Source organism: Dromiciops gliroides, chromosome 3 (assembly GCF_019393635.1).
Source record: "Dromiciops gliroides isolate mDroGli1 chromosome 3, mDroGli1.pri, whole genome shotgun sequence".
Classification (NCBI taxonomy): Eukaryota; Metazoa; Chordata; class Mammalia; order Microbiotheria; family Microbiotheriidae; genus Dromiciops; species Dromiciops gliroides.
The window spans coordinates 331,080,682-331,105,536 of NC_057863.1; the positions used below are offsets into that span (position 1 = coordinate 331,080,682).

The 24,855-nt window shown below is 40.6% G+C and overlaps 1 protein-coding gene across 1 annotated transcript in view; it reads right to left on the reverse strand.

Annotated features, from left to right (window-relative positions):
* GPR156 (G protein-coupled receptor 156) overlaps positions 1-24,855 on the reverse strand; it is a 120,159-nt gene that overhangs the window by 66,096 nt on the left and 29,208 nt on the right. The window contains exons 2-3 of the mRNA XM_043996117.1: positions 11,199-11,649; positions 8,367-8,503 (exon numbers count right to left, since the gene is read on the reverse strand). Coding sequence (XP_043852052.1) covers positions 8,367-8,503; positions 11,199-11,294 — 233 coding nt within the window. The 5' untranslated portion in view covers positions 11,295-11,649. The remainder of the gene's footprint in view (positions 1-8,366; positions 8,504-11,198; positions 11,650-24,855) is intronic.

The window sequence follows — 24,855 nt, forward strand, 5'->3', positions numbered from 1 at the left end:
GATTCTGAACATCTTTTTCCATGGTTGCTGATAGCTTGAATTTCTTACTTTGAAAACTACTTGTTCATGGAATCTTGTCAGACAGTCAATGAAGATGTATTAAGTGCCTGCTATGTGTCAGGCACTGTGCTAAGCACCGGGGATACAAAAAAGGTAAAAGACAATCCCTGCTCTGGAGAAGTTCACAACAGAATGGAGAAGGCATCATGCAAATTACTATGTGCTACAAGCTTTACAAACTGGTAATAAACAAGAGAGGGAAGGCATTAGAATTAAGAGGGATTGGGGAAGGCTTCCTGTGGAAGGTGGGGACTTTGAAGGAAGCCCAGGAAATCATGAGGCAGAGATGAAGAGAGAGATCATTCTAGACTTGGGCAACAGCCAGTGAAAACTGCTTAGTCAAGAATGTTGTATTTGAGGAATCACTGGGTCGAAGATCATTTCCAGGTGTGACGCATAAAAATACTGGAAAGGTGGGGCTGAGGAGGGCAGGTTAGGAAGGGCTTTGAACTCTGGAGGATTTGATCCTAGAGGTGATTTGGACACACTGGTGTTTAGTGGGGGTGGGGAATGACATGGTCAGATCTATACATGAGGAAGATAACAGAGTCAGCTTCATTTATTTTATTTATAAATGGGTTAAGTGAGAGATCACAAGCAGCCTGCAGTATAGGTGAAAGAGCCCTGGCCTGAGAGATGATACATCTGGGTTGTAGTTCTGAATTTACCACTAATTAGCTGTGTGACCTTAGACAAGTCATTTTACTTTACTACATTTCTTCAGCTGTAAAATGAGAGGACTGGACTAGATGACTTTTTGAGCGCCTTCCATCTCTAAACCTACGATCCAAAGTTCCTTTATTTTCCTGCACTTTAGTCTCCTCATTTGTAAAATAAAGGATATTCTATAATCTCTAAAGTCCCTTTTGGATCTAACATTCTACTATTCTTCACCAGGGACAAATAAGCAACAACAAGCCCCTTGGCTCCCTTCCACTTTCTAGGGTTGGTGGATGAGAGAGGGAGTCAGCTCACAAGACTTGGCTGCTGCCCAGCTTCTCCCTTGTCCTTTCTAATCTCCATGCCTTTCACTCCCCCTGGGCTGTCAGGATTGCTCTTACAGCAGAATAGGCAGGCATCTATGAGGCATGACTTGAGGTGGGGAGAAGCTTCCCTGCCCCCAGATCTTTTTCTTATCTTGCTATGGTACCTGAAAATCCACAATCCATTAGTGATTCATGCACTTGATTTTTTTAAAAAGCGTACCCTTTTTGCGATTAAAAAAAAATCTTTGTGTCAGCAAAGGATTTATGCCCTTATCAGCTACTGACACATCAGCATGAATCTGTTAGACAGCAAAAAATTGAGTAAAGAGCCCTGTATTTGGAGTCCAGGGACCAAGGTTCGAATTTTAAAGGAAAGAAAATCTCTCAACCCTCTATGCCTCTGTTTCCTCACTGATAAAATGAGGGTTGAATTAGAGACAGTGTAGAGAGACCCTTCTACCTCTAAATCTATGGACTGTCTTTATAGGAGTAGTCTGACAAGATAATCCTAAATGATCCTAAATGAATACAGGAACCTGAGGGATGGGACAAGCAAGTTTTGCCAGAGAGAGAGGAGAGGGCTCTGGAGTCTGGGATACTGCCCTCAAGGTAGACTAGTTGGGATTCTGACATAGGAGCAAAAGAGAGGGTTGGAAGCCATGGAGCAGCATGGAATTATTAGGTGCCCATAGGGGATGATACTAAAGAGGATGGGCAGGGGTACTGAAGACAAAATGGTCTTATTTTGCATTTTACATAGGGACAGTCCTGTTGTTAGGGATTACATAAAGCATTTGAAAAGATGAAGGTTCCATCTCCCAGGAATTTCTAAGACCCCTTAATTGTCATCATCAAAACAACCTGAGCATCTACTTGATATCACTGTTTTACACATCTGGTGCTAGAAGAGGGATGGGCAAATGACAGCTGCAGTTCCTTTTTAGGTCAATAATTATAATGATGACAACAGTCATTCCATTCCTCCTTCCCTTGAGATCCATATTTTTCAAACAGGGGTTTCCAGAGAACTATTGAAAGGTTCTCAGAGATCCATGCTGGGTGCAGCTGGTTAGCAATTCTGCCTCCTGCCTGCCCCATGGTTATCACTTTCCTTTCCTTCTAGCAATCTTCCTTCCTTCCTTCTTCCCTCCCCGCCCCCCCCTTTCTTTCTTTTAGGCCCAACTTGATTCTCATCTTGGAAAATTCCAGGCCTGAAATAATGATGAAGAAAAGAGCAAATCTGCTCTCCTTGCAATCCACCACTATGCTTTTCAAAGTAAAAAATTCAAAATGTGCTCTCTAGGTTGGTTCATTTTTGTACCCATTTTGGACTCGGCATAGGCTGTCCATAACTTCATTCACAAATTAGGGTGGGGGTGGGGGTGGGGGTGGGGGTGGGGTCGGGAATTGAAGTAAGAGGCAAGGTGGTTGGGGTTAGCCAAGGAAGGAAGGACTATGTTTTTTTAATCAAATTTCCCACAGTTCCTTGAGCACAGTAGGTGTTTGGCTCAGCAAGTATTCATTGTTGATGATGATAGATGGCCTAGACTGTGGTAAGAGCCTGATCATTTCAGAAATGGGCAAAACAAAGGAAAGATGACCCCACCCCTTTTTCCACAGCCAGGGGGAGGGGCGCTGGGAAGCATCAGAGAAGCGGCAGAGGGGTGTGATATAAAAAACTGTCAGAGCATCATTATGCATGGAAGAAGAGTAAAATAATATGCACAGCGAGGGCCTCTGGAGGCATAAAGAACACACAGAGCTGGTGATGCCCTTCTTGGTGCATTAAATATTATAAGAGTGTGCCTCTCAGCTCTGTGTGGGGTGGGGCAAAGGGAGGGTGGGAACTCTGATTCATAATGGAAATGAATGCCCAAAGTCTGGGAAACAGAGAAACAAGGAACAGCAGCATGGCTTGGGATCCCTCATGGGTAGTAGCTATGGTATGACGGAAAGACTATTGGATTTGGAGGACCTTGGTCAAATCCAATATCTGACACTTCTCATCTGGGTGACCTTGGTCAAAATGACTCAACTTGCTGAGCCTCAGTTTCTTCATCTAGCTGGACTATATAAGCTCTAAGTTTCCTTCTAATTCTGGATCTTATGAAGAGAACCCTCTGGGCCAAGGATGGGGTGGCTCTGTCTCCCTCTGCTCCCGCTACCTCCCCAACCAACTGCCATTTTTTCCATGAGTAGGGAGTATGTGGTTACTTTGGCAAGGATTTGTAGTATCTCTAATCATTTCTTCAAGATGAGATAACAATAAATTGTCAACAAAGAATCATAGATTCTCTGAATTAGAAGGAGCTCCAGAGACTAATCTCAGTAGTTCTCTTGGAGACACAAAATTGCCCAGTGTAGGTCATATTGCCTACTTCCTGAAACCTCCATATTCTGTAGGTACCAAAGACCATTTCTCCATCTGTTTCCCAGGGGAAGCCGGATAGAATTCTGGTGTCTTGGAGACAGTGCCATCTGGTGTTAAGATGTAGCTGTGCACACTGACTACTTTGAAGGCTGAGGTAGTCCACAGCCTTTTGTAAACTAAAGGGTGTGGCCCTGGCCTGGACTGTGGTAATAGAGAAAGGTAGCCTTTTTATTAACGAATTATCCGTAGCCTAAAAGTGAATTTTGGAGAGATGCAGAATGTAAGTTTATTGAGAGTAAGGATTGTTTCATTCTATGTATTTGTATGCCCATTATATAGTAATAAGGCCTAGAGTATAGAAGGTGCTTAATATGTGCTTATTGATCAACATTCAAATGAGACATGGGATGCAGCCACTTACTTGCTGAGTCCCAGGCTACTGGAATGACTGAATAAGCACAGCTTGGGAAAAGGGAAGCCCATGGAGAGATAGAAGTGGAAACAATCACAGACAACATAAGGGCCACCAGGCCACATTTTTAATTAGGCCCATGGATACTTGGTTCTTTAATACAGATTGTCATAGTCCTGCCTCGGTTGTAGATCTGGGCAATTTCTTTCCATCACCACAGGACTAGTGAAGGAAAATTGTGATACCTAATCATCCCTTTGTAACAATGGAAACCTGAGTCCAAGTTCCCCCAAAGGAAGAGGTTATTAGTGCTCAGAATGAGAATTAGACAAGGGAAGAGAAATAATAACATCTTTTTTCATCTCAAGGAGAGTCCTATTGTATATGATAGAAGCCCACAGACATTTCTCTTTTGTTATTCTTATTTGTATATTGAAATGCTTGTGTTTGTTGATAATTATTAAATTCAAAAGTTAAAAAATCTATTAAAGGGGCAGCTAGATGGCGCAGTGGATAGAGCACCGGCCCTGGAGTCAGAAGTACCTGAGTTCAAACCCGGCCTCAGACACTTAACACTTACTAGCTGTGTGACCCTGAGCAAGTCACTTAACCCCAATTGCCTCACTAAAAAAACAAAACAAAACAAAATATATTGAGAGAGAGAGAGAGAGAGAGAGATACAAAGGATCCTTAGATACAAACTTGAGACGAGATCTCACGGGAAAAGACTTTGGAATTCCAACCTGCACCTCTGGGGGATGGACCATAAGAAGGATAAAGCAAAGCTTGAGCTGTTCTAGTTCCAGGGAGAAGGAAGGGGATAGGGAGAGTGAGGTATCTGGAATTACTTTCCCATGGCAACATAAGACCTCCTTTGGGAGAAAAAGGTTAAGTATGTAGTGAAACTGGGAGAAGCTACAAGTCTAGGCTCAAACCTTGTATCCCATCTGAGAATTCCAATGGGGCAGAGGCCCCTTCAGGGTGATACATGTGGCCCAAACTCCAGATGGAACAAGCCAAATCGAGAAGAATTTCTTAAGTACACACTATGTGCCAGGAACTGTGCTAAATAAACACTGGGAATACAAAGAAAGGCAAAAACCAGTTCTTGTTCTCAAGGATCTCACGGTCTAGTAGGGGAGACTAAAGGCAAATAACTATGTTCAAACAAGAGATATATGGAATAAATTGTAAATATTTGCAGAGAGAAGGAACTAGCACTAATGGAAATCAGGAAAAACATCTTATAGAAGATGAGATTTTATCAAATTAATTGTTGGTGGAGTTATGAACTGATCCTTACATTCTGAAAAGCAATTTGTGACTATAAAACCGTGTAGGAATACTACTAGTAGGTCTGTATCCCAAAGAGATCAAAGAAAAAGGAAAAGGAAATATTTATTGCAGCTCTTTTTGTGGTGACAAAGAATTGGAAATAGAGGGGATGCCCATCAATTGGAGAATAGATGAACAAATTGTGATATATGAATATAATGGAATACTATTGTGCTATAAGAAGTGACAAGAGAGACAGTTTTAGAAAAACCTGGGAAGACATATGAACTGATGCAAAGTGAAGTGAGTGGAACAAGAACACTGTACATAGTAAGAGCAATATTGCAACAATGATTAACTGTGAGAGACTTAGCTACATACAATACTATGATCCAAGATAATTCTGAAGGACTCATGATGAAAAGAGCTATCTACCTCTGAAGAGAAAACTGATGAATTCTGAGTACAAATTGAAGAAGAGTAAAATAATATGCACAGCTAGGGCCTCTGGAGGCATAAAGAACACACAGAGCTGGTGATGCCCTTCTTGGTCCTGTTTCTTTATATTTTTTGCCTTTTTTTCCCTCTTTTTGGAATTTGGCTAATGTAGAAATATGTTTTGCATGATTTTATATGTATAACTGATGTCATGTTTGCCTTTACAATGAGTGGGAAGGAAGGGTCAGAGGGAGGGAGAAAATTTGGAACTCAAAATTTTAAAAAGGTTTATTAAAATACATTTGAAAAACAAAATAAAGAAATAGTAGGTCTCTAATGCTTTGAACGTGAACTGAATGACCTTCAGAATGTAGTTCTGGAGCAACTAGGTAGCACAGTGTATAGAGCAACAGGACTTGGCATCTGGAAGACATAAGTTCAAATTCTGCCTCAGATACTTATTTGGATATTTGACCCTGGGCAAATCACTTAAGCACTCTGTGCCTTGGTCTCCCCATCTATAAAATGGGGATAATAACAACACCTACCTTCCAGAGTTATTGTAAGGATCAAATGAGACAACGTCTGCAAAGTACTTAGTAAACATTAAAGTGCTGCATACGCCTAGCCTATTAGTAGTAGTAGTAGTTGAAGGGACAAATAGTTTTCTGAATGCCTATGGAGAGTGTTCTGGACAACTCAAACTGGAAAATTGACTGATAAACTTTTTAAAAACAATATAGGTGTTTGAAGGACTAGAGGATGGATATCTTAAAACTATTAAATTACAGAATTTCAACAGAAATGGAGAGATAAAGCTTTAGAAATAGAATCAGCTTTTCCAGTCTACTAATTTCTACCTTATTTGTTAAATCTTCAATCATGCTGATCGCATTCTAGTAAGTCTTTTATATGACAAAACTTGATATGAAAAATGAATAGAAAACCTTAGATATTGGCTTTTATTAGATCTGGTACATTTTGTAAATAAAATCTAGAAAATTATGTTTTAAAAATTAAATTCTAACATATCCTGATCTCTTTATAAGAAGTCACAGAAGATGCATGTCCTCAATACCTTTTAGAGCAGCATAATTAAGAATAAGAAGCTGACTTGGAAACATTGATTCTGCCTCTTTCCCCTAAAGAGAGGGGGGGAGAAGTGGGGGTGGAAGGTGTGAATTCCTTCATAACCAGTCAAATGAAATGATGGTTGATGAGTAAACTATGGAAACAGGGTGTGATGGGGAGAAAATGGAACTGCCTACAATCTGGTAATCTAAGGATTATGTCAACATGAGTTAACCCTCCCCCCAATTTGTAAGGTGGGACTCAACACAAATCACAGAGAAGAGAAGGTATTGATGTTCATGTTCCCTTGAGTTAGGAAGGGTACATCAGAGGTTTTAAAATTAGTAAATAATCATCATCATCAATACTAGCTGTCTGCAAGAAAGTAAATATGGTGCATTGGAAAGGCTGCTGGATTTGAAATTAAACAATGTTGGTTTGAATCTTAGTTCTGCCACTTACTATCGATGTGATGTTGGGCAAAAAATACCTCTCTGGGTCCCTGTTTCCTTGTCTGTAAAACAGGGGAACAGAAACCAGACGACCTCTAGGGTCCCTTGGGTTCTAGAACTATGATAACCATGAGTGGTATTATGCATACCAGTGATTTTCTATTTAACAGCAGAGGCAGCTAACTTCATTATTCTAACCACGGTTTTGTTTTTAAGGTAACAAGGTGAACTTTTACAATTAATGACTTTAAGCACTCTCAAATGCACCTTTGTATCTTGAGACTCATCTTTAGAACATTGCTGGGAAATTGCTCAATTATTGGTCCTTGCCTGGTTATGATACTGACAAAAAGCAGGTAATATAATAAAGCATCTTCAAGGCTCATCTTATTCTACAGTACTCTGCCTGTGTTTCCCCTTCATCGCTTCCTTCTGTCTTTTTGTTTTGCTTTGAAACAGCAGCCAGGACTGCCAGCAGAGGTTCCTTGGGGACTTGAAGAACATAAATTAGTTTCACAGTTGGAGGCAGAATGCTTTCCTTTGGGAACACTTTTCACATAAAATAAACCAGGCTTTGTCCTGTTCAGTACAGAGAAAGGGTTAAATTTTAAAAGCTGCCTGGCAGTAGCTGGAGTGATTCATAGATAATTCTTTTACCCCCTTCTTCCCCAGCCCCTCCCCCATACACATCCAGCTGCCTCAGTCCTCCTTCCTTCTTTTCTGTCTCTGTCTCACTCCTACTTCCAGAATGGTTGCATTGGCACTGAATTGTGGCTCGCTATCACAGGTCTGAACAATACCCTTCTACCCCTGAGGAGGCACCACCAGAAAAGACTACTCCACAGCCCCCGGTCCTTCTTCCTCTAAACAACAAGAATTTAAAGTCCAAATCTGACACTTGAAAGGAAATCTTAAATGTAAATACCACCTTTAAATTGGCAAATCATCTATCTCATCCCCACCTGCTCCCATTTCTCTTGTGAATACACTGGCATGCACACAGGGAACTAAATGCTTAATGCATTTTTTTCCTTCACTCTGAATTAATGGTGCCTACAGACCAAGAACCAAATGCTCACATGAATAAATCTCTCTTCTCCACCCTATTTAAGAGTGAAAATATTAAGGGGGGAAGACAATATATGACTAGACATAGTATATAAACACTGCAGTAAATTTCTGTTAATCCATACTACCTAGCCACCTGTAGTTCTGAGAACTGTTTATGACCTTTGTAATTTTACAAATGTAGACAGACAAGACTAGAAGAGATGAGAAACTTGCTGTGTCAAGTGTCATACCTGTTGTTCCTATATCGGATTGTGAAGATGAGAAAGAAGAGTACCAGAAGAAGTCCACCACTGAGGGAGGTCCACACGATGCCCAAGAGGACAGAAGACAATGAGGAGGTAGGCTCAGTGCCAAGGTCGGAAGAGGTCTGAGGACGGGAACAAGGAAGAGTAGTTAGGAATGAAAGATCCTCCACATAGCAAACACAAACTGACAAGGAAACACATCCAGACTTGAGAAATACATGCCACCGAGTCGAGTCGGTATCAGGGATTGGGATCTATAATAATATGCTCCCATTGATAGAGTATATTGAAGCACTATTTAGAGTGGCAGTGTGGGGCAATGAATAGGTCATTGGTCTTGAATCTTGGTTTCAACCTGGCCTCTGACATACTAACTATGCCACTCTGGACAAGTCAATTAACCTCTCTTGGCTCTAGGCTACTTTCTAAGACTATAGGTTGTGGAAAAGATGTTGATACATAAGCAGAGGGAATTCCTCTTCAGGGAGCTGCCTATACCAATGAAATCAGAGATGCAGTTCCTATCTCCTCTAAGAGTAACAAAGTGCTTTCCTCCAAAGAGTCTTGAAACTATCTTCAGTAGTGGGATAGAGCAGCACCAGTAGTAGTAGTAGTAGTAGTAGTAGTAGTAGTAGTAGTAGTAGTAGTGACAGCTTGCATTTTCATAGCACTTTAAAGTTTGCAAAGCCCATTACAAATATTGCCTCATTTTACCCTAAAAAACAACCCAGGAGAGTGGTGGTAGTATTATTATACATTATATATATATGACACACATGCTATATATGTGTACATGTACATGTGTTATGTATGGGTATACATATACAGGTACAAACAAGATATGTACAACATACAGACCATATACATCTACATACATACACACACATGTTGTCTTTCCATTTAAATGTAAACTCCTTGAGGGCGAGGGCGAGTTTTTCTTTTGTTTCATTTTTGTATCCCAAGCACTTGGCCAGTACTTAGTACATAGTAATAAGTGCTTATTTATTGATTATTTGAAATACAAATGCAAATGTTGGGTGACAGGACTTTCAGGAATAAGGCACAGAAAAGGCCTGAGGAAGGAGAGTGTGAGGAGTAGGGAATAACAGGCAAGAAATGTTGGGCTTTCTCCCTCTTGCTTTCTATTCTTCCTTTCTCTTTTTCTCAAAATCTTTCTTTTAGCCCCTTCTTTTCCCATCTAACTGTCCATATCATTGACCTGAACTATGTGTATTATATAATTTTTTTAACTTTTTGTGAGATTTAAAAAATAAAATACCATGTTCTTTATTTTTAATTAATGGATGTGTTCCGCTCACCTTTAAAAAATTCTAATGGATTAGCTGTAAGTAGCTTTTTACTTGTGTGTGACCCTTGATTGATTTTTTCCCCTAGGGGTCAGCAGCCCTGAATAGGAAAAAAAGTTCCCTACCCTGATGTAAAAGCTTAAGTAAAGAGATCCTAAGAAAAAGGAATGATATTAACCTTGAATTTACTCTAGGTGATAGTGACTATTATTAAACTAAGTAGAGAACTCTGATCTTTCCCTATTGCAGTAACAAAGAGAAGGATCAGAGTTGATGATTTTGGCACCTAATGTCATTCTGTGATTGCTCTGCTGATGACATATCTTACACACACACACACACACACACACACACACACACACACACACACACCCCAAACCACTCTTTCCCATCCAGCTCCCAAGGGGCCCCAACTACCTTATCCATTGGATTCCTCTGTCTCCTATACACCAACCCACTATCTCCTCACTTGCATCTTCTCCTACTATTCTGGTTGTATTTCTGTGTATTTAGCTTGGTGGGTGTTATAGCAACTGGGAAGCTCATAGTAGCCACAGAAGAACACTAGAGGGGCAATCTGCTGCCAAAGTGCTTATATCAAGAAGGCACCACTGACAGCCATGACCTTGGTCCTTGCATACCTCCCCAGGAAACAGTTTTCTGAGATCCCCTCATCAGACTCACAAGTCCAGGGCACTCCCACTGTCATCAAAGTGTTTGAAGCTGTTGGCCAGGAACAATACAGTATAATAGGTTCCAATCTGCAAGGAAAATCCATGAATCCTCCCTGGGCTTCATGGAGAAAGAAAAAAGGAGGGCTACAGGATTTCCTCTGATCCATCAAGAGCACGGAGCTGTATCTACAGTATGCGCCTGTATGGGCACAGTGTACATATGTAACCATGTGTGAGAGCTGACATATACTGGGTATGTGTCCACATTTATCTTCATGTACATTTGTATCAGTATCCCTATGTAAATATATTTGTTGATGTATGTAGTTGTGCACATATATTTGTGTTTCTATGTTTTACTCTGTCTATTCTAATGTTTCTCTCCTGAATTGGGTTTCTTTTTTTTTTTCTTTTTTGCAGGGCAATGAGGGTTAAGTGACTTGCCCAGGGTCACACAGCTAGTAAGTATCAAGTGTCTGAGGCCAGATTTGAACTCAGGTCCTCCTGAATCCAGGGCTTGTGCTTTATCCACTGCACCACCTAGCTGCTCCCCACTGTGCCACCTAGCTGCCCCCTGAATTGGATTTCAAGCATAAGGCTCTTTGAGTCCATCTCTCCACTAGGGGATCCCTAGTTAAATGAATGTGGCCTTTAAGTCAAGGTTTGGTGGGTGTGGCTGCTGATACTTGTGCCTTTCTTGGTCTCTACTGGATGGGACTCAGCATCCCCTTTGATGGTGAAGTTGGGTGGTTCCTCCTCAGCCTTGTCTTTAGTCCATGGGTAAGGGTCTCCATTCATCTTAGAGATGTCCTGCTCTCTTAACACTGTGAACTTACCACAGCTGTTCCACAGAAATCCTGAAGGGACCTGTCATTCAGCTCCTGACTGGGGATACGGTGACACAGGTCAGAGCAGTTTAATGGTGGCTCCATATCATCAGATCCCTTCCTGAGCCTGGAGTCAGTCACATCTTTGGTGGGGAGACAGATCCTTGACCAATATGCAACTGCAACTCAGGTCTTTTCATCAGAAATTCTGTGTTGAAGTTGAAGCCCAGAGGTCTCACTTCTTGGTAGTGTGGTACCATTTCCCCACTTTTCTTCACCATAACTCTGGTGTCCCCCAGTTTGTTGTCCCTAAATGTCTAAACAGTGATGCATCTGTTCAACCATTAGGACTGTGGAGATTGGCCAACGTGATGGTGATTTTCTTTTGCCACTAGGTGGCAGACACTGCCACAAGTACCCCAGGACTGCCCCAGCGGCAAGGGGACGTTCATCATTAAACCTGCAAAGAAACAAAGAAAAGATTCTTTTTTAAAAAATATAGATGAAGTTCATGTTTACAATTGAATGTAAATGAAAATGTATTTTGCATGACTACACATGTATAACCTACGTCAAATTGCTTGCCTTCTCAACTGGGTGGGGGTGGGGGGACAGATAGGGAAGGAAGGGAATTTGGAACTCAAAATTTGAAAAATGAATGTCAAAATTGTTTTTACATGTAATTGGGAAAATAAAATATTAAATTATAATTGAATGTAAGCCAGCTCCATAGTTCCTATTCACCTCTATATTTTTATGACTTCTGTTAGGATTAAAAAATGAAACAAAAAACAGGGCATGCCCTCCAAGAGAATAGATTAGAAAAGAAGATGCACTCCCATCTTTGTCAGTTCTTAAGAATATAGTGAAATCTTTGTACCACCAAGGAATTTACTGTTCAGCCAATGCTGATTGGTGAGTATCCCTGTTTAACCTGGGGTGACTTTGTCCTCAAGGTGGCTATACCTGTGCAGAGTGCTTGGACTGACTTTCTGGCTCTTAGAATAATGGAAGAGAGGAAGGCTGGTTGGGTGGGGGGAAAAGTGAATTAGGGCATTCTAAGAATTCTAGCTGAAGGAATAGTCAGAGGATGCTGGCAGGATGGCTGTAAAATGACTGAAAAGAACTCGGTGACATTCTTTCATCTTTCTCTTTCATTGACGAAAGGAAAGTAGGAGGGCTGAAGATTACAAAGCAACAACCCCAATAGACTGAAGGTAGATGCACTCCTACTCCTTTATAGAAAGACTTTATAGATATGGAAAATAGCTCACAAGTTTTATCATCAGTTTGAAGGCAGGTGCCATTTCTTTCATGTGGTCTTCAAATGACTTAGCAAATTCTCTTTGACTACGAAGGTGAATTGGGTGAGGCCAGAAATATCAACTTCTATTGATTTATCAGCAGTGGGGGCATGAGGCCTATTGAAATTCAGTATATTTGGGAAGGGCATACAATGCCATCCTGCATCCATTGTTCATGGGCAAGAACAATGTAGCACCAGATGCTGAGCGGTCACTGGCCTCTCCTGGGTTGATGAATTATTTAGTAGCCCGCCACAATGGAATCCCTAGGGAAATACATCCCCTATTCCCTATCAAGGTCAGCTAAATCATTCTAAAGTCTGGTAGAAGTGCTGACTGTGAAATAAAATAAACATAGAAACCCATGCCATTTGCTAGCATCATATTCAGGTTGAAATTTTAATTACGAACAAATTCTGCAACACGGTTCCCATGGCAACTAGAACTTACAGCCAGACAGTTCCTTGTTTTTGCCTTGTGAAATAGAGAAGAAAAGGATCACAAACATCTGGGTGTGTCACCTGATGGTCTGGAAAAGCAGCCCTCTTTTTCCTAATCATACTTGGTAAATGACTCCATTCAAACAGAACCATAATTAAAGTACATATAGCAACATACTTGTTCCTGCATTTGCATTCGCAGAAACACAGAGATCATCTCCAAGCATACTGGCCTCAGACACTTACCAAGCTGTGTGCCTGTGGGCAAGTCATGTAACCTCTGTTTGCCTCCGTTTTTTTCAATTGGAAAAAGGGAACAAAAATAATAATACCTACCTCCCAAGGTTGTTGTGAGGAGCAAATGAAACAATATTTGTGAAGCAGTTAGCACAGTGTTTGGCACACAGTATACACTTAATAAATGCCAGCTATTATTATACCTCTAGGGGAAAGGCAGTATAGGTGGACTGTTGGCATCTCCCAAAATGCAATTACTTACCTGATATCACTCCCTAGATAGGAAGGGGAAAAACATTTATATAGCAACTATTGTGTGCCAGGAATTGCACTAAGTGCTTTACAAATATTATAGTGTTTTATCTTACTCTCACAACAACCCTTAGAAGTAGGTGCTGTTATTATCTCCATTTTATAGTTGAAGAAACTGAGGCAAATAGTGATGAAGTGACTTGTTCAGGGTCACGAAGCTCAAAAGTGTCTGAGACTAGGTGGTGCAGTGGATAGAGTACTGCCCCTGGATTTGAGAGGACCTGAGTTCAAATCTGACTTCAGACACTTACTAGAGATGTGACCCTAGGCAAGTCACTCAACCCCAATTGCTTTAAAACATGTGGGACCATCTCCAGTTGTCCTGATCTATGTCTTGCCACTGGACCCAGATGGCTCTGGAAAAGAGAGTGAGTCTGGTGATCTTGCACAGCCCTGCCTCATTTAAATCCAATTCACTGCAAGTCATAACATCACCTGATGTCATGGGCCTCTTCAAGAATGAAGGAGAAATGACAACATCTGAGACCGAATTTGAACTTGTCTTCCTGACTCCAGGCTCAGCACACTATCCACTTTGCCATCTACCTGCCTCGAAAAACCATTACCTATATTTTACATTTGAAGATGCTGAGATGCAGAGAGCTGATGCAAATTACCCAGGGTCACACAGCTAGTAAGTGTCAGAGACAAGATCCAAACCCGGATGTCTCCTGTCACCAAATCTAGTACTTTTGCCATTACGCTACACTGACATAAGGCCAGAGTTACAGTGGTGCATTACTGAACATCTTCACACTAGAGGACCTTGACCTGAGTCACAGAAGGTAAAATAACTCTGCAAGGCTCCATGACCCAGTAAGGCTACAAGAAAGGCCATGGCAGAGCTACTTCTTGTCTGGGCTAGACTTCTGAATACATGCCAAGGGTGTCTTTTCATCAGGCTCCACCCCTTGGAATGACTACTCTAGTGGAATGTTGTCTCTTCAGTCACCGGCCATCTCTCAGGAGCCTTCTGAAATTCTCATCTTTCATCCAAGCCTCCTGTCCTTCCATTGCCCCCTCTGTTTTACTCCTCCTCAACCTAAATTTCATTACATCTTCCAGTTTTGTCTTTCCTCCTTTTTTCCCCCAGCCCATCACTCCTGCTCTCCAACCTCCCTTTTCTCCTTTCAGTCTTAACCCTCTAGTTAACCAATTCATCTACACCAGCAGCTCTCAGAGTGTGTGGTCTGGAGACCCCTGATGGTTACTAAGGCCTTGCAGTGGGTATACAAGGTCAAAACTATTTTGATAATAATATTGACATTTTAATTTCTAAAACTTTAAATATCAATGCATATAACCCACATAGACAAAAATTTTTTGGAGGGTGCTAAATAATTTTTAAGAGTATAAAGGGGGACAGCTAGGTGGCGCAATGGATAGCGCACTGGCCCTGGAGTCAGGAGTACCTGAATTCAAATACGGCCTCAGACGCTTAACCCCAATTGCCTCACCAAAACAAACAAAAAAAAGAGTATAAAGGGGTCATTTTATTATATTGACCCCACCTACACGTGAACAATGAGTATTTCTTCAAATATTAAAATCTGATTTTATTTGTATAAAAGGCTTTTTATAATTTTTCTTATACAGTTCCTGGGTTTGTTTTGGCAGGTGTACTCCCAGGTATTTTATGTTACCTAGAATTATTCACGAGACCAAAAATTTTAAGAACCGCTGACCTATAAGTTGTCCTCCATCCTTAACTCCCTTACCTCCTTTTCCCATCCTTTGTTAATACCCTGCTAATTCTCAGCTCTAGATTATTTTTGCTGTCTTCCTTCTTCACTTCCACTTCTTGACAAAGTCAGTGTCATCCCACTTGCATCCTTGCTTCCATTTCCTCTAAGAGCCTGCTGCAGCAATCATTCTCTTATCTTTCTCTCATCTTTACTCTCTCCCTATTTACTGGCTTCCTCCCCTTTGCCTATAAAAGTACATATCCTTTAAAAAAAGTCCTTTACTTAACCCCAGAAATGTCATCATTTATTCTCACACAAATGCCAAACATCCTTGTACAGTTGAACTCCAAGAAAGAATAGTCTCCACTCACTCCTATTTCCTCACCCACTCTCTTCCTACTCAGTCTCCTGTAGTCTGGCTTTCGGACTCATAGCTCTACTGAAATTGTTCTCTCTGAGGTTACCAATGATCTTTTGATTTTTTGACTCAAAGCCTTCATTCAGACCTATTCTCTCTGAAGCTTTTGATATTTTTGATTATCCCCTTTTGCTCAATATCTTCTTCCTTTTTAGCCCTCATAATTCTATTCTCTCTTAGTTCTATTTCTCTATAGCTTTCCTTTACTAGATCTTCATCCATTACTCCCCTCACCCCCATAGGGCATGGGCATCCCCTAGGGATCTTTTGTAGGCCTTCTTATCTTCTCCCCACACATATACTTTCTCAATGATTTCACCTGCCCCCATGGGCTCAAGCATCATCCCTATGCAAATGGTTTCTATATCCATATATTTGATCCTAATATTTCTCCAGAACGTCAGGATTTTACCTGCTATCTGCTGGTCATCTCCTCCTGGGTGTCTTATAGGCATCTGAAACTCAACATGTTCAAAAATGGATCTCATTAGAGTCACATTCTTGACCCTTCACTCTCCTCCACTAGGTGTATTGAATCATTTGCCAAATCTTGTCAGCTTTACTCCCACATTTCTCAAATCAATAACTTCTTTATTTACATGACCACCCTCTCCTGATCCAGATGAACTATATCTTCAGGTACTGAAAGAATGGAGAAATGTTACTGCTAAGCCAATGTCAGGGTAGCTCAGTGGTTCAGTGGATAGGTTCTAGAGTTGGGAAAACCTGAGTTCAAATTTAAGCTCAGACACTTAGTAGCTGCATGACTCCGGAACAAGACAGTTAACCCTGTTTGCCTCAATTTCCTCATATTTCAAATGAGCTGGAGAAGGAAATATCAAACCACTCCAGTATCTTTGCCAAGAAAACCCCAAATGAGGTCAGAAAGAGCAAAAAACCAACTTAACAACAACAAAAATCTAGAAAAGGAAATGATGATTACAAAGACCAGGATGCCTTCATCAAGTATGTATCATGTCAAACTAACCTTACTTTCTTTTTTGGCAGGATTACTAAGCTGGTAGCTATTTCTCACCTAAATTTTGTATTTACTTATCTATTTACCTTAGCATAGATATTATTTATCTAGATTTCAGCAAAACATTTGTTAAAGTAGCTCATACAATTTTGGTGGAAGAGATATGGACTAGATGGTGAATGTAATTAGATCAATTTGGAACTGCTTGAATGGCCAGATTTGATGACCACTGAATGGGCAACCCAAGGTCAAGGTCAGCTCCTGGAGAGGTTTCCAGGCTTCTGTGCTTGGCTCTAAGCAGTTTAACAAATTTAACAATGAGTTGGATAAAAGTCAACCATGTTTTCAGATGACAGAGAAGATCCTTAAATACCAGAGAAAATAATATTTTTCTTTGAGGAAATGTGTTGCTATTGGAAATTTTTGAGCTGGGAACTAAAATGGTTGGACTTATGCTGTGGAGGATGGATAGGAGAGAAAAGATGCCAGAGGCAAAGAGAACTAGTATAGTAATCCAGTAAGAGCGAATTTAACAGAGCCCAACACACGCTGAGATGGAGAGCTAATGTACTTGATGAGAGTCAGGATCCAAAAAAAAGATCTTGAGAGGCTAGAGCTAGAGTAACAAGAACTTCAAATGGCATAGATATAAAGTTTTACTTGTTGTTGTTTAGTCATGTCCAACTCTTCCTGATTCCATTTGGGGTTTTCTTAGCAAAGATACTGGAGTGGAGAAAAAGAAAACATCTTAGGGCAGCTAGGTGGTGCAGTGGATAGAGCACTGGCCCTGGATTCAGGAGGACCTGAGTTCAAATCCAGCCTCAGACACTTGACACTAGCTGTGTAACCTTAGGCAAGTCACTTAACCCCAATTGCTTCACCAAAAAAAAAAAAAAAAGATACTGGAGTGGTTTGCCATTTCCTTCTCCAAATCATTTGACAGTTGAGGAAACTGGAGCAAACAGGTTTAAGTGACTTATCCAAGTTCATATAGCTAGTAAGTATCTGACACTGGATTTGAACCCAGGTCTCCCTGACTCAAGGCCTGGAGCTCTATCTATTGCTCCACCGCACTTGGGTTCACAAATGCAGGATCAGGGAGGCATTTGTGGAAAATGGATAATGTGGAGATGGAAAAAAAATGATCTGAGGGTTTTAGTGGACTACAAGATATTTAGGAATCAGTAGTGTGATATAACAATCAAAAGAGCCAGTGGAACCTTGGGATGAGTTATGAAAAGTAGAGATACCAGAAATAAGGACATTAGTGTCTTTATTCTGTCTTGATCAGGCCATATTTGGAGTATTGTTTAGTTCTGGCATTTAAATGCTTGAATGCATTCAATAGAAGGCCCCAGGGTGGCTAAGGGTCTTAAGTTCATGTTGTGTAAGTATCAGTTGAAGAAACTGGGTGTGTTTAGTTTACAGAAGATTCAGGGGGGGCCATGATAACTATGTTCAAATGGATGAAGAGTTGTCAAGGGCAAGAAGAATTTTACTTGGTCTCTTTATTCCTCTTGCATAGAACCACAGTCAATGAGTAGAAGTTACAAAGAGATAAATGAAGGTTTTGATATCTAGAAAAACTTCTTAATGTCTCCCTGCCTCTAGTCTTTCCCCCAATTGCCAAAGTGATTTTCCTAAAGTGCGAAGTCTAGCATGTCACCCTCCACCCCCTCCTCAATAAGTCCAGGGGGCTTGCCATTGCCTTCAGGATCAAACAGAAAATTCTCTGTTGGCTTTTAAAACCCTTCATTAATTTCTTGTGCAGTGCAGCTAGGTGGTGCAGTGGATAAAGCACTGGCTCTGGATTCAGGAGGACCTGAGTTCGACTCTGGCCTCAGACACTTGATACTTACTAGCAGTATGACCCCTGGACAAGTCACTTAACCCTTACTGCCCAAGGGAAAAATATCTCTTGTCCATTTTTGTAGCTGTCCAATTTTTTAATGTTTTTAATAACTGATGGTTCTTAAATGTTGGTCCATTCTGTAACTGGGGATTCCTTGTTGCTACTTTATCATTCTTTCCTTCTATAGATTTCTCCTAGCTTTCTTTTATACCAAGCCATTTATTTATTTCAGTAAGGCTTTTTTGCTTACTCATTTCTTTAGTTGTTTTCATTCATATTTCTTTGAAGTTTTACCTGTGAGAATTTCTTTCTTTCCCTCCTCTTGTTCTGGTGGTTATTCCTTTATTTTATTTGACAGTTGTTACTGTTTTGAGGTAATGCCGCCACGGCTGCCACTCATTTCCATCTTGCTTCAACTCTCCCTGGCCGCCGGCCCCAAGCAAATAAAAGGTGATGTTTACATTTAGGATTTCTTTTCCTTTCATGTGTCAGTTTTGGGGTTCAATTAGATTTGACGGACAAGAGGAAGGATCAGGCAACTACTGAAGGTCCAGATCACAGTCTCACACTTGATGAAAGAAGGGCTCTTTAATGGAGGATTCTGGTTATAGCAAAAGGAAAGAGACTTTTGGTTTTATGGCTTTGAACCCCTTCTGCCCTCCAGCTTTGATGTTAGAAAGACTCTCCAGGAACCCGAGCTAGTAGCTCAGGTTGCTGTTTCAAAGCAGAAAAAAGGGATGTATGTGGTAGGGATGAGGTTATGGAGGGAAAAACAAGGGAAGAATTGAAAAATGACTGGAATGGAAAGGTATAAGCATTGCTTAAATATCTTCCATATGCCAGGCACTGTGCTAAACACTTTCCAAATATTATCTCATTTATTTTGATTCTAAGGATGACATAGATATGGCAAATTATATTAATGAGGGAATAATTATGAGGTTCAGATCAGAAATTTGTGGAGGAAACTGGGCTTAGGTAACAAGAGAAAGGATATCGTCTTGAAGAAGCCTGAGCCCTGGGACTTGTAAACTTCTTTCCCAACTCTGGAAATGAGACTGAGTCAATCCCTTTCTCAGAAATTCGCATTTGTCCTAGGGAGACATTTAGCAATAAAACCTCAAAGTGCACTTGTAAAACTCTGGCACTGCTTACAAATAAAGTCCTTATATACTTTCTAAGTGTTCATTAAAGATCATCCCAGGACCGCCGGGGGAGGCTCCTACAAGGAATTCCTATTCATGAAGAAGAAGAAAGATGCCAGAGAGGAAGGATAACTCTGCAGCCCTCCCTGTTCCAGGATCCTTTCCAGGATGGATTTTTTCCCTGCCACCAAGCAGGATGGAACCAGTGAGGAGGATACCTGGATTGAGTCACAGTCCCCTCAGAGAATCTCTGAATGCCAAGGCTGGTTAAGCTCACAGCACACCTCCAGATGAGGGCCCTTTAAATTCTAAAACCTAGCCACACACCTGTCCTCCCTTGCTCTCTATGATTATCCAAATCTTATGTCCTTCCCAATTCTTCCTCCTCATGAAACCTTTTCTAACCAGTAGTCATCTTTTGATCAGTCCCAAATCATCTCTAGTTCTTCTACTCTCCTAGAGCACTTAAGACCATAGGATAAGATTTAGAACTGGGAGGGTCTTAAAGGTTATCTAGCCCACCTCTCACATTTTACAGATAAAGAAACTGAGGCCAAAGACAATTAAGTGACTTGCCCAAGGTCACATAGCAAATGGCAGTGCAGGGATTGGAACCAAGGTCTTCTGACTCCTAATTCAGCATTCTTTGCACTCTTGTACCATTTTCTTTCTCTTTTTTATCTTTCTTTCATTCTTTTCCTTCCTTCCTCCCTCCCTTCCCTCTCCTTCTCTTTCTTTCTTTTCATTTCAGTCACATATGATCTTGCACCTTTCTTATAGTATTAGATTTATCTCTTACTTCTTCTTATGTTGTCATTTAACTTTTTAATTGTTTACAGCTATATGAAGTCCTTTAAGGGAAGGGTTATCACATGCATAGTAAATACTCATATTTATATTGTTCTTTAAGAGGCAGCCTCGGGTTAGAGATACAGAGTTGGCCTCACATCCAAGATGGCTTGGGTTAAAGTCCTGCCTCCCCCACATATTGGTTGTGGGACCTTAGGCAAGTCACTTTATCTTTAAAGAGCTAAGATTATAAGTTATAGAAAAGATACAGAGTATTTTGTGCAGAGTATTTTCTCACCTGATAGCTCACTTTAGCTATGACCCAGCAATACCACTACTTGGTCTATTTCCAAATATGATTAGGGGAAAAGGAAAAAAACAAACCCTACATGTTCTAAAATGTTTATAGCAGCTCTTTTTGTGGTGGCAAAGAATTGGAAATTGCAGGGATGCTTGTCAATTGGGAATGGCTGAACAAGTTGTGGCATATGATTGTGGTAAAATACTATTGTGCTATAAGAAATGATGAGCTCATTGATCTTAGAAAAACATGGAAAGACTTATGGTAAATAATGAAGATTGAGCAGAATCAAGAGAACATTGTATATAGTAGCAGCAATATTGTTCTAAGAACAACTTTGAGTGAATAAGTTATTTTGTCTATTATAAATACCCAAATTAACTATAAAGGACATATGAAGAACGATGCTATCTATATCTAGAGAAAACACTGATAAATAGAAATATATGTAATAATTATATAAATGTGTTCATACATATATGTATTGTGTACATACATATACACACAGACACACATATACATATTTGTGTATACATATATGCACATATGTATATATGTGTATGTATGTGTATATATAGATAGATATGCACCTATTTGTGTCTAATGGTAGTCATATCTAGGGTAGGAAGTGAAGGAGGGAAGAAAAAGGGGAAAAGAGAAATTTATATGATAATTTTGTTTTAGATTTGAAAAAAATAGCAAGTTGTGCATAATAGATATACCGTTTCATGTGCAATCATCTTTTTTATTGTACTATGCTATGGAAATGCTTGTGTTATTCCATAAATTAAAAATAAATTAAAGCCAAAAGAAAAAAGAAAAAAAATCACAGGTCCGATTTCCCTTCAAGGTTTATATGAAGCTTTTCTTGAAACTATCTTGTTGATTGAATTATAATTATCTAAAAGTAGAAGGGCATGCCTTTCAAGTGGTGGGTTCTGCCTCCTCTAAGTTCTTCACACACACACAGCCTGAATGACCTCTTCTAGGATACATTATAATGGATTTCTTTTCAGCTTTCCTGCCTCCCTGAGGTAACAAACTTAGGTATTTAAAACTGAGACTCGGGTTAAGTGATTCGCACATGTTCCAACCATTAGTTAGGTATTGGAGACACGACTCAAGTCCAGTTCTTTTGATTCCAAGTCCTGAATTCCTTTCGCTATTCTATATTGCTTAGCCATCTCTATTATAAATGAGGACTTAACAGAAGCAGAGAGGAGTGAATTGGGAGGAGCTCAGACCAGCAACCCAAGCAGGACTGGGTAAGAGAAGATAAAAATCTAAACTCAACCAGAGATCTGTTCTATCCTAGCAGAATAACATGGAAATGAAAGTCTATAAAGTGTATCCAAAACCAGGAGATCAGGGAATCAGTGGAAATGGTGAGACATTAACCAAAGTCCAAACAGAGTCCAAGATCCAAGGTATAGATTCAAGTAGAGGCTGATCAGGTGATTGGTAGAGATCCAAGCCGGCAGGCAGAGTGGGGCAGGGATATCTATCAGCTAGTACTAGGGACTTTGGGTGAAACTAGGGCAAAGAGGCAGGAATCTGGTTCCAAGGAATTGGTGTAAAGAGAGAAGGGGGTGGGATAGGAAAGGGGAATAGGCATTTATATAACTACTACTAGATGCCAGGTACTTTGCAAACATTATCTCATTTGATCCTCACAACAAGCCTGAGAAGTAGAAGCTTTTATTACTTCCATTTTACAGTTGAGGAAACTGAGGCAAACAAAGGTTAAATGACTTGCCCAAGGCCACACAACTTGTGTTTGAGGTTGGATTTGAACTCAAGTCTTCCTGACTCTAAGCCCAGTAGTCTATCCTCTGTGCCACCAGCTTCCTCTAGAAAGGAGACCAGAGATAGGATATCAAACCAACAGGGGACCAAATTGGGTTGGGACCAGTCAGTGACCCACATACTCAGGAATCCAAAGAATAAGGCAGGTAGTACACTCCCTGTTTATCTAGGAATCCCTGATATGATGCCAAAGCATACAACTTTAATGATCTTTTTATCTTTTTGAGGATCACAGGATCATAAATTTAAAATTAGAAGTAACCTTCAAAGGTCATCTATCTTTCTCTTTTTATAGTTGAAAAAAAATAAACTGAGGTCCAGTGAGGTAAAGTCCAAAGTCACAAAAGGAATGCAGAGCAGAACTGGGGATTTGGACCAGGGTTCCTTGGACCTAAATCTAATGCTAGGTGTTCATTGTTTGGGTTTTGATGGCTCAGAATGAATGTAAATAGAAATTGTTGCTGCTCTGGCCAGAAACCCTGGGGTCTTTCCCCTCCCAGACTGATGATTTATGTTGGCAAATGGAGGCCATCTTTTGCCTCAATTCTTTTTTTTTTTAAGTAATAAACGTTTTTATTTATAGTTTTGAGTTCCAAATTCTTTCCCTCCTTCCCTCTCTCCCTTCTCCATCCCTGAGGTGGTAAGCAATACGATATAGGTTATACATGTGCAAATATGTAAAACATTATCATGTTGGTCATTTTGTACATTTTGTTGAATAAGAGAAAAAATGAAAGTGAAAAATAGCCTGCTTCAGTCTGTGTTCAGTCAGTATCAGGTTTTTCTCTGGAGGTGGAGAGTATGTTTCATCATTAGTGCTTTAGGATTGTCTTGGGGAGAGAGAGAGAGAGAGAGAGAGAGAGAGAGAGAGAGAGAGAGAGAGAGAGAGAGAGAGAGAGAGAGAAGGAAAGAAAGAAAGATAGTAAGAAGGAAGGAAAGAAAGATAGAAAGAAGGAAGGAAAGAAAGAAAGAAAGAAGAAAAAGTTTAACCTCAAATATTTTCTAGATATGTGTACTTGTGCAAGTCACTTAATCTCTGTTTGCCTCAGTTTCCTCAACTACAAAATGGGCATAATGCACCTTAAGGACTTTGTAAGGATCAAAAGCGATAATATTTGTAAAGGGCTTAGTGCTGTCCCTGGCACATAGTAGGTGCTAAATAAATGCTTGTTCCCCTCCCCCTTCCTTTTCCCATTTCACTACACATCTTGAAAAAATCAATGACTTTCAAAATAAAAATTTGGGCTCTTTCCTCTCACTGTAACTTTTGTCAGTTCAAAAGATGGTCCGCATGGTTCTGAATAGTAAAAATCCTTTCTGTCTCTGATTCTATTGCAGTCCAGATTTCAGGAATCACAAAACACACCTTCAATGCATAAGAATCAAGGGGGTTCAGCCCGATGCCCAGCCAGTCCTCAGAGGGTAGAGGGCTGGCTATAGCAACGGCACCTGCTTTCACAGACCTGCAGTGACATGTTCTGGGGACTCCCTCCTCCACAGGGTTCAGGTATGTATGAGCAAAACTACATGAGCCAGGCCATGAATCACCACTATGCAAAAAACTGTCTTGTGGAGGGATCTCAGAGGTCTGTCTGTTCATCTTTGCTATTACATTTCATTGACTAGGGAGGAGGTTCTCAAAGAAGAGGTCCAGGAGACCCAGGGAATCTGCAGGTCAAAACTATTTTCATAATCACCCTAATAGGTTTTCGTTTCTAATGCAGCAAATAACCCACATAAACAAAAGGTCTTTGGTGGGGGGAGAGTCTCTCAATCAATCATTTTGAAGAGTATAAGGGGGTCCTGAGACCTACTGGGCTAGGGCTTTGGAATAAGCACAAACACATCACCATCTCCACCACTCCACACAACCTCCCCCGCCCCAAACCCTTGCAAATGTCTCCGAGTTGGACTTATGTTCTATTATGCAAATTACACATGTGTAATTTCCATAAATGCCAGTCACAAATGGCAATTAGTGCTCATTAATATGCAATAAAATTCTCATTTGAAAACTACCAAAAGCCAAGAATAAATTCCACTTGGCTGCCCTCCTTTAATTAAAGTTGGTACAGGCTATGCTCAACTTTCTTTGCATCAGGGAAAGAAATAACCCACCGTCATGAATCCAGCTTTGAGCAATAACAAGTGTAAGAAGAGGCAGTGGTGGTTGGAGCCTGAGAGGTTGATTCTGAACAACTGATCCTGAGGGGGGAGGTGTGGGAACCCAGACCTACATCTGAGACTGGTGCTCAAGGCGAACGCATGAACCCCAGGAAGCAGACCTTGCCAGCAAAGCTGTGGAGAGCTGGGGCCCACCTTTGAGAAGAGATCTCTGTGGAAATGTGGGATGTGACAGGAAGTAGGGTCAGTGGGCTACTTGGGCTTCTCAAATTGA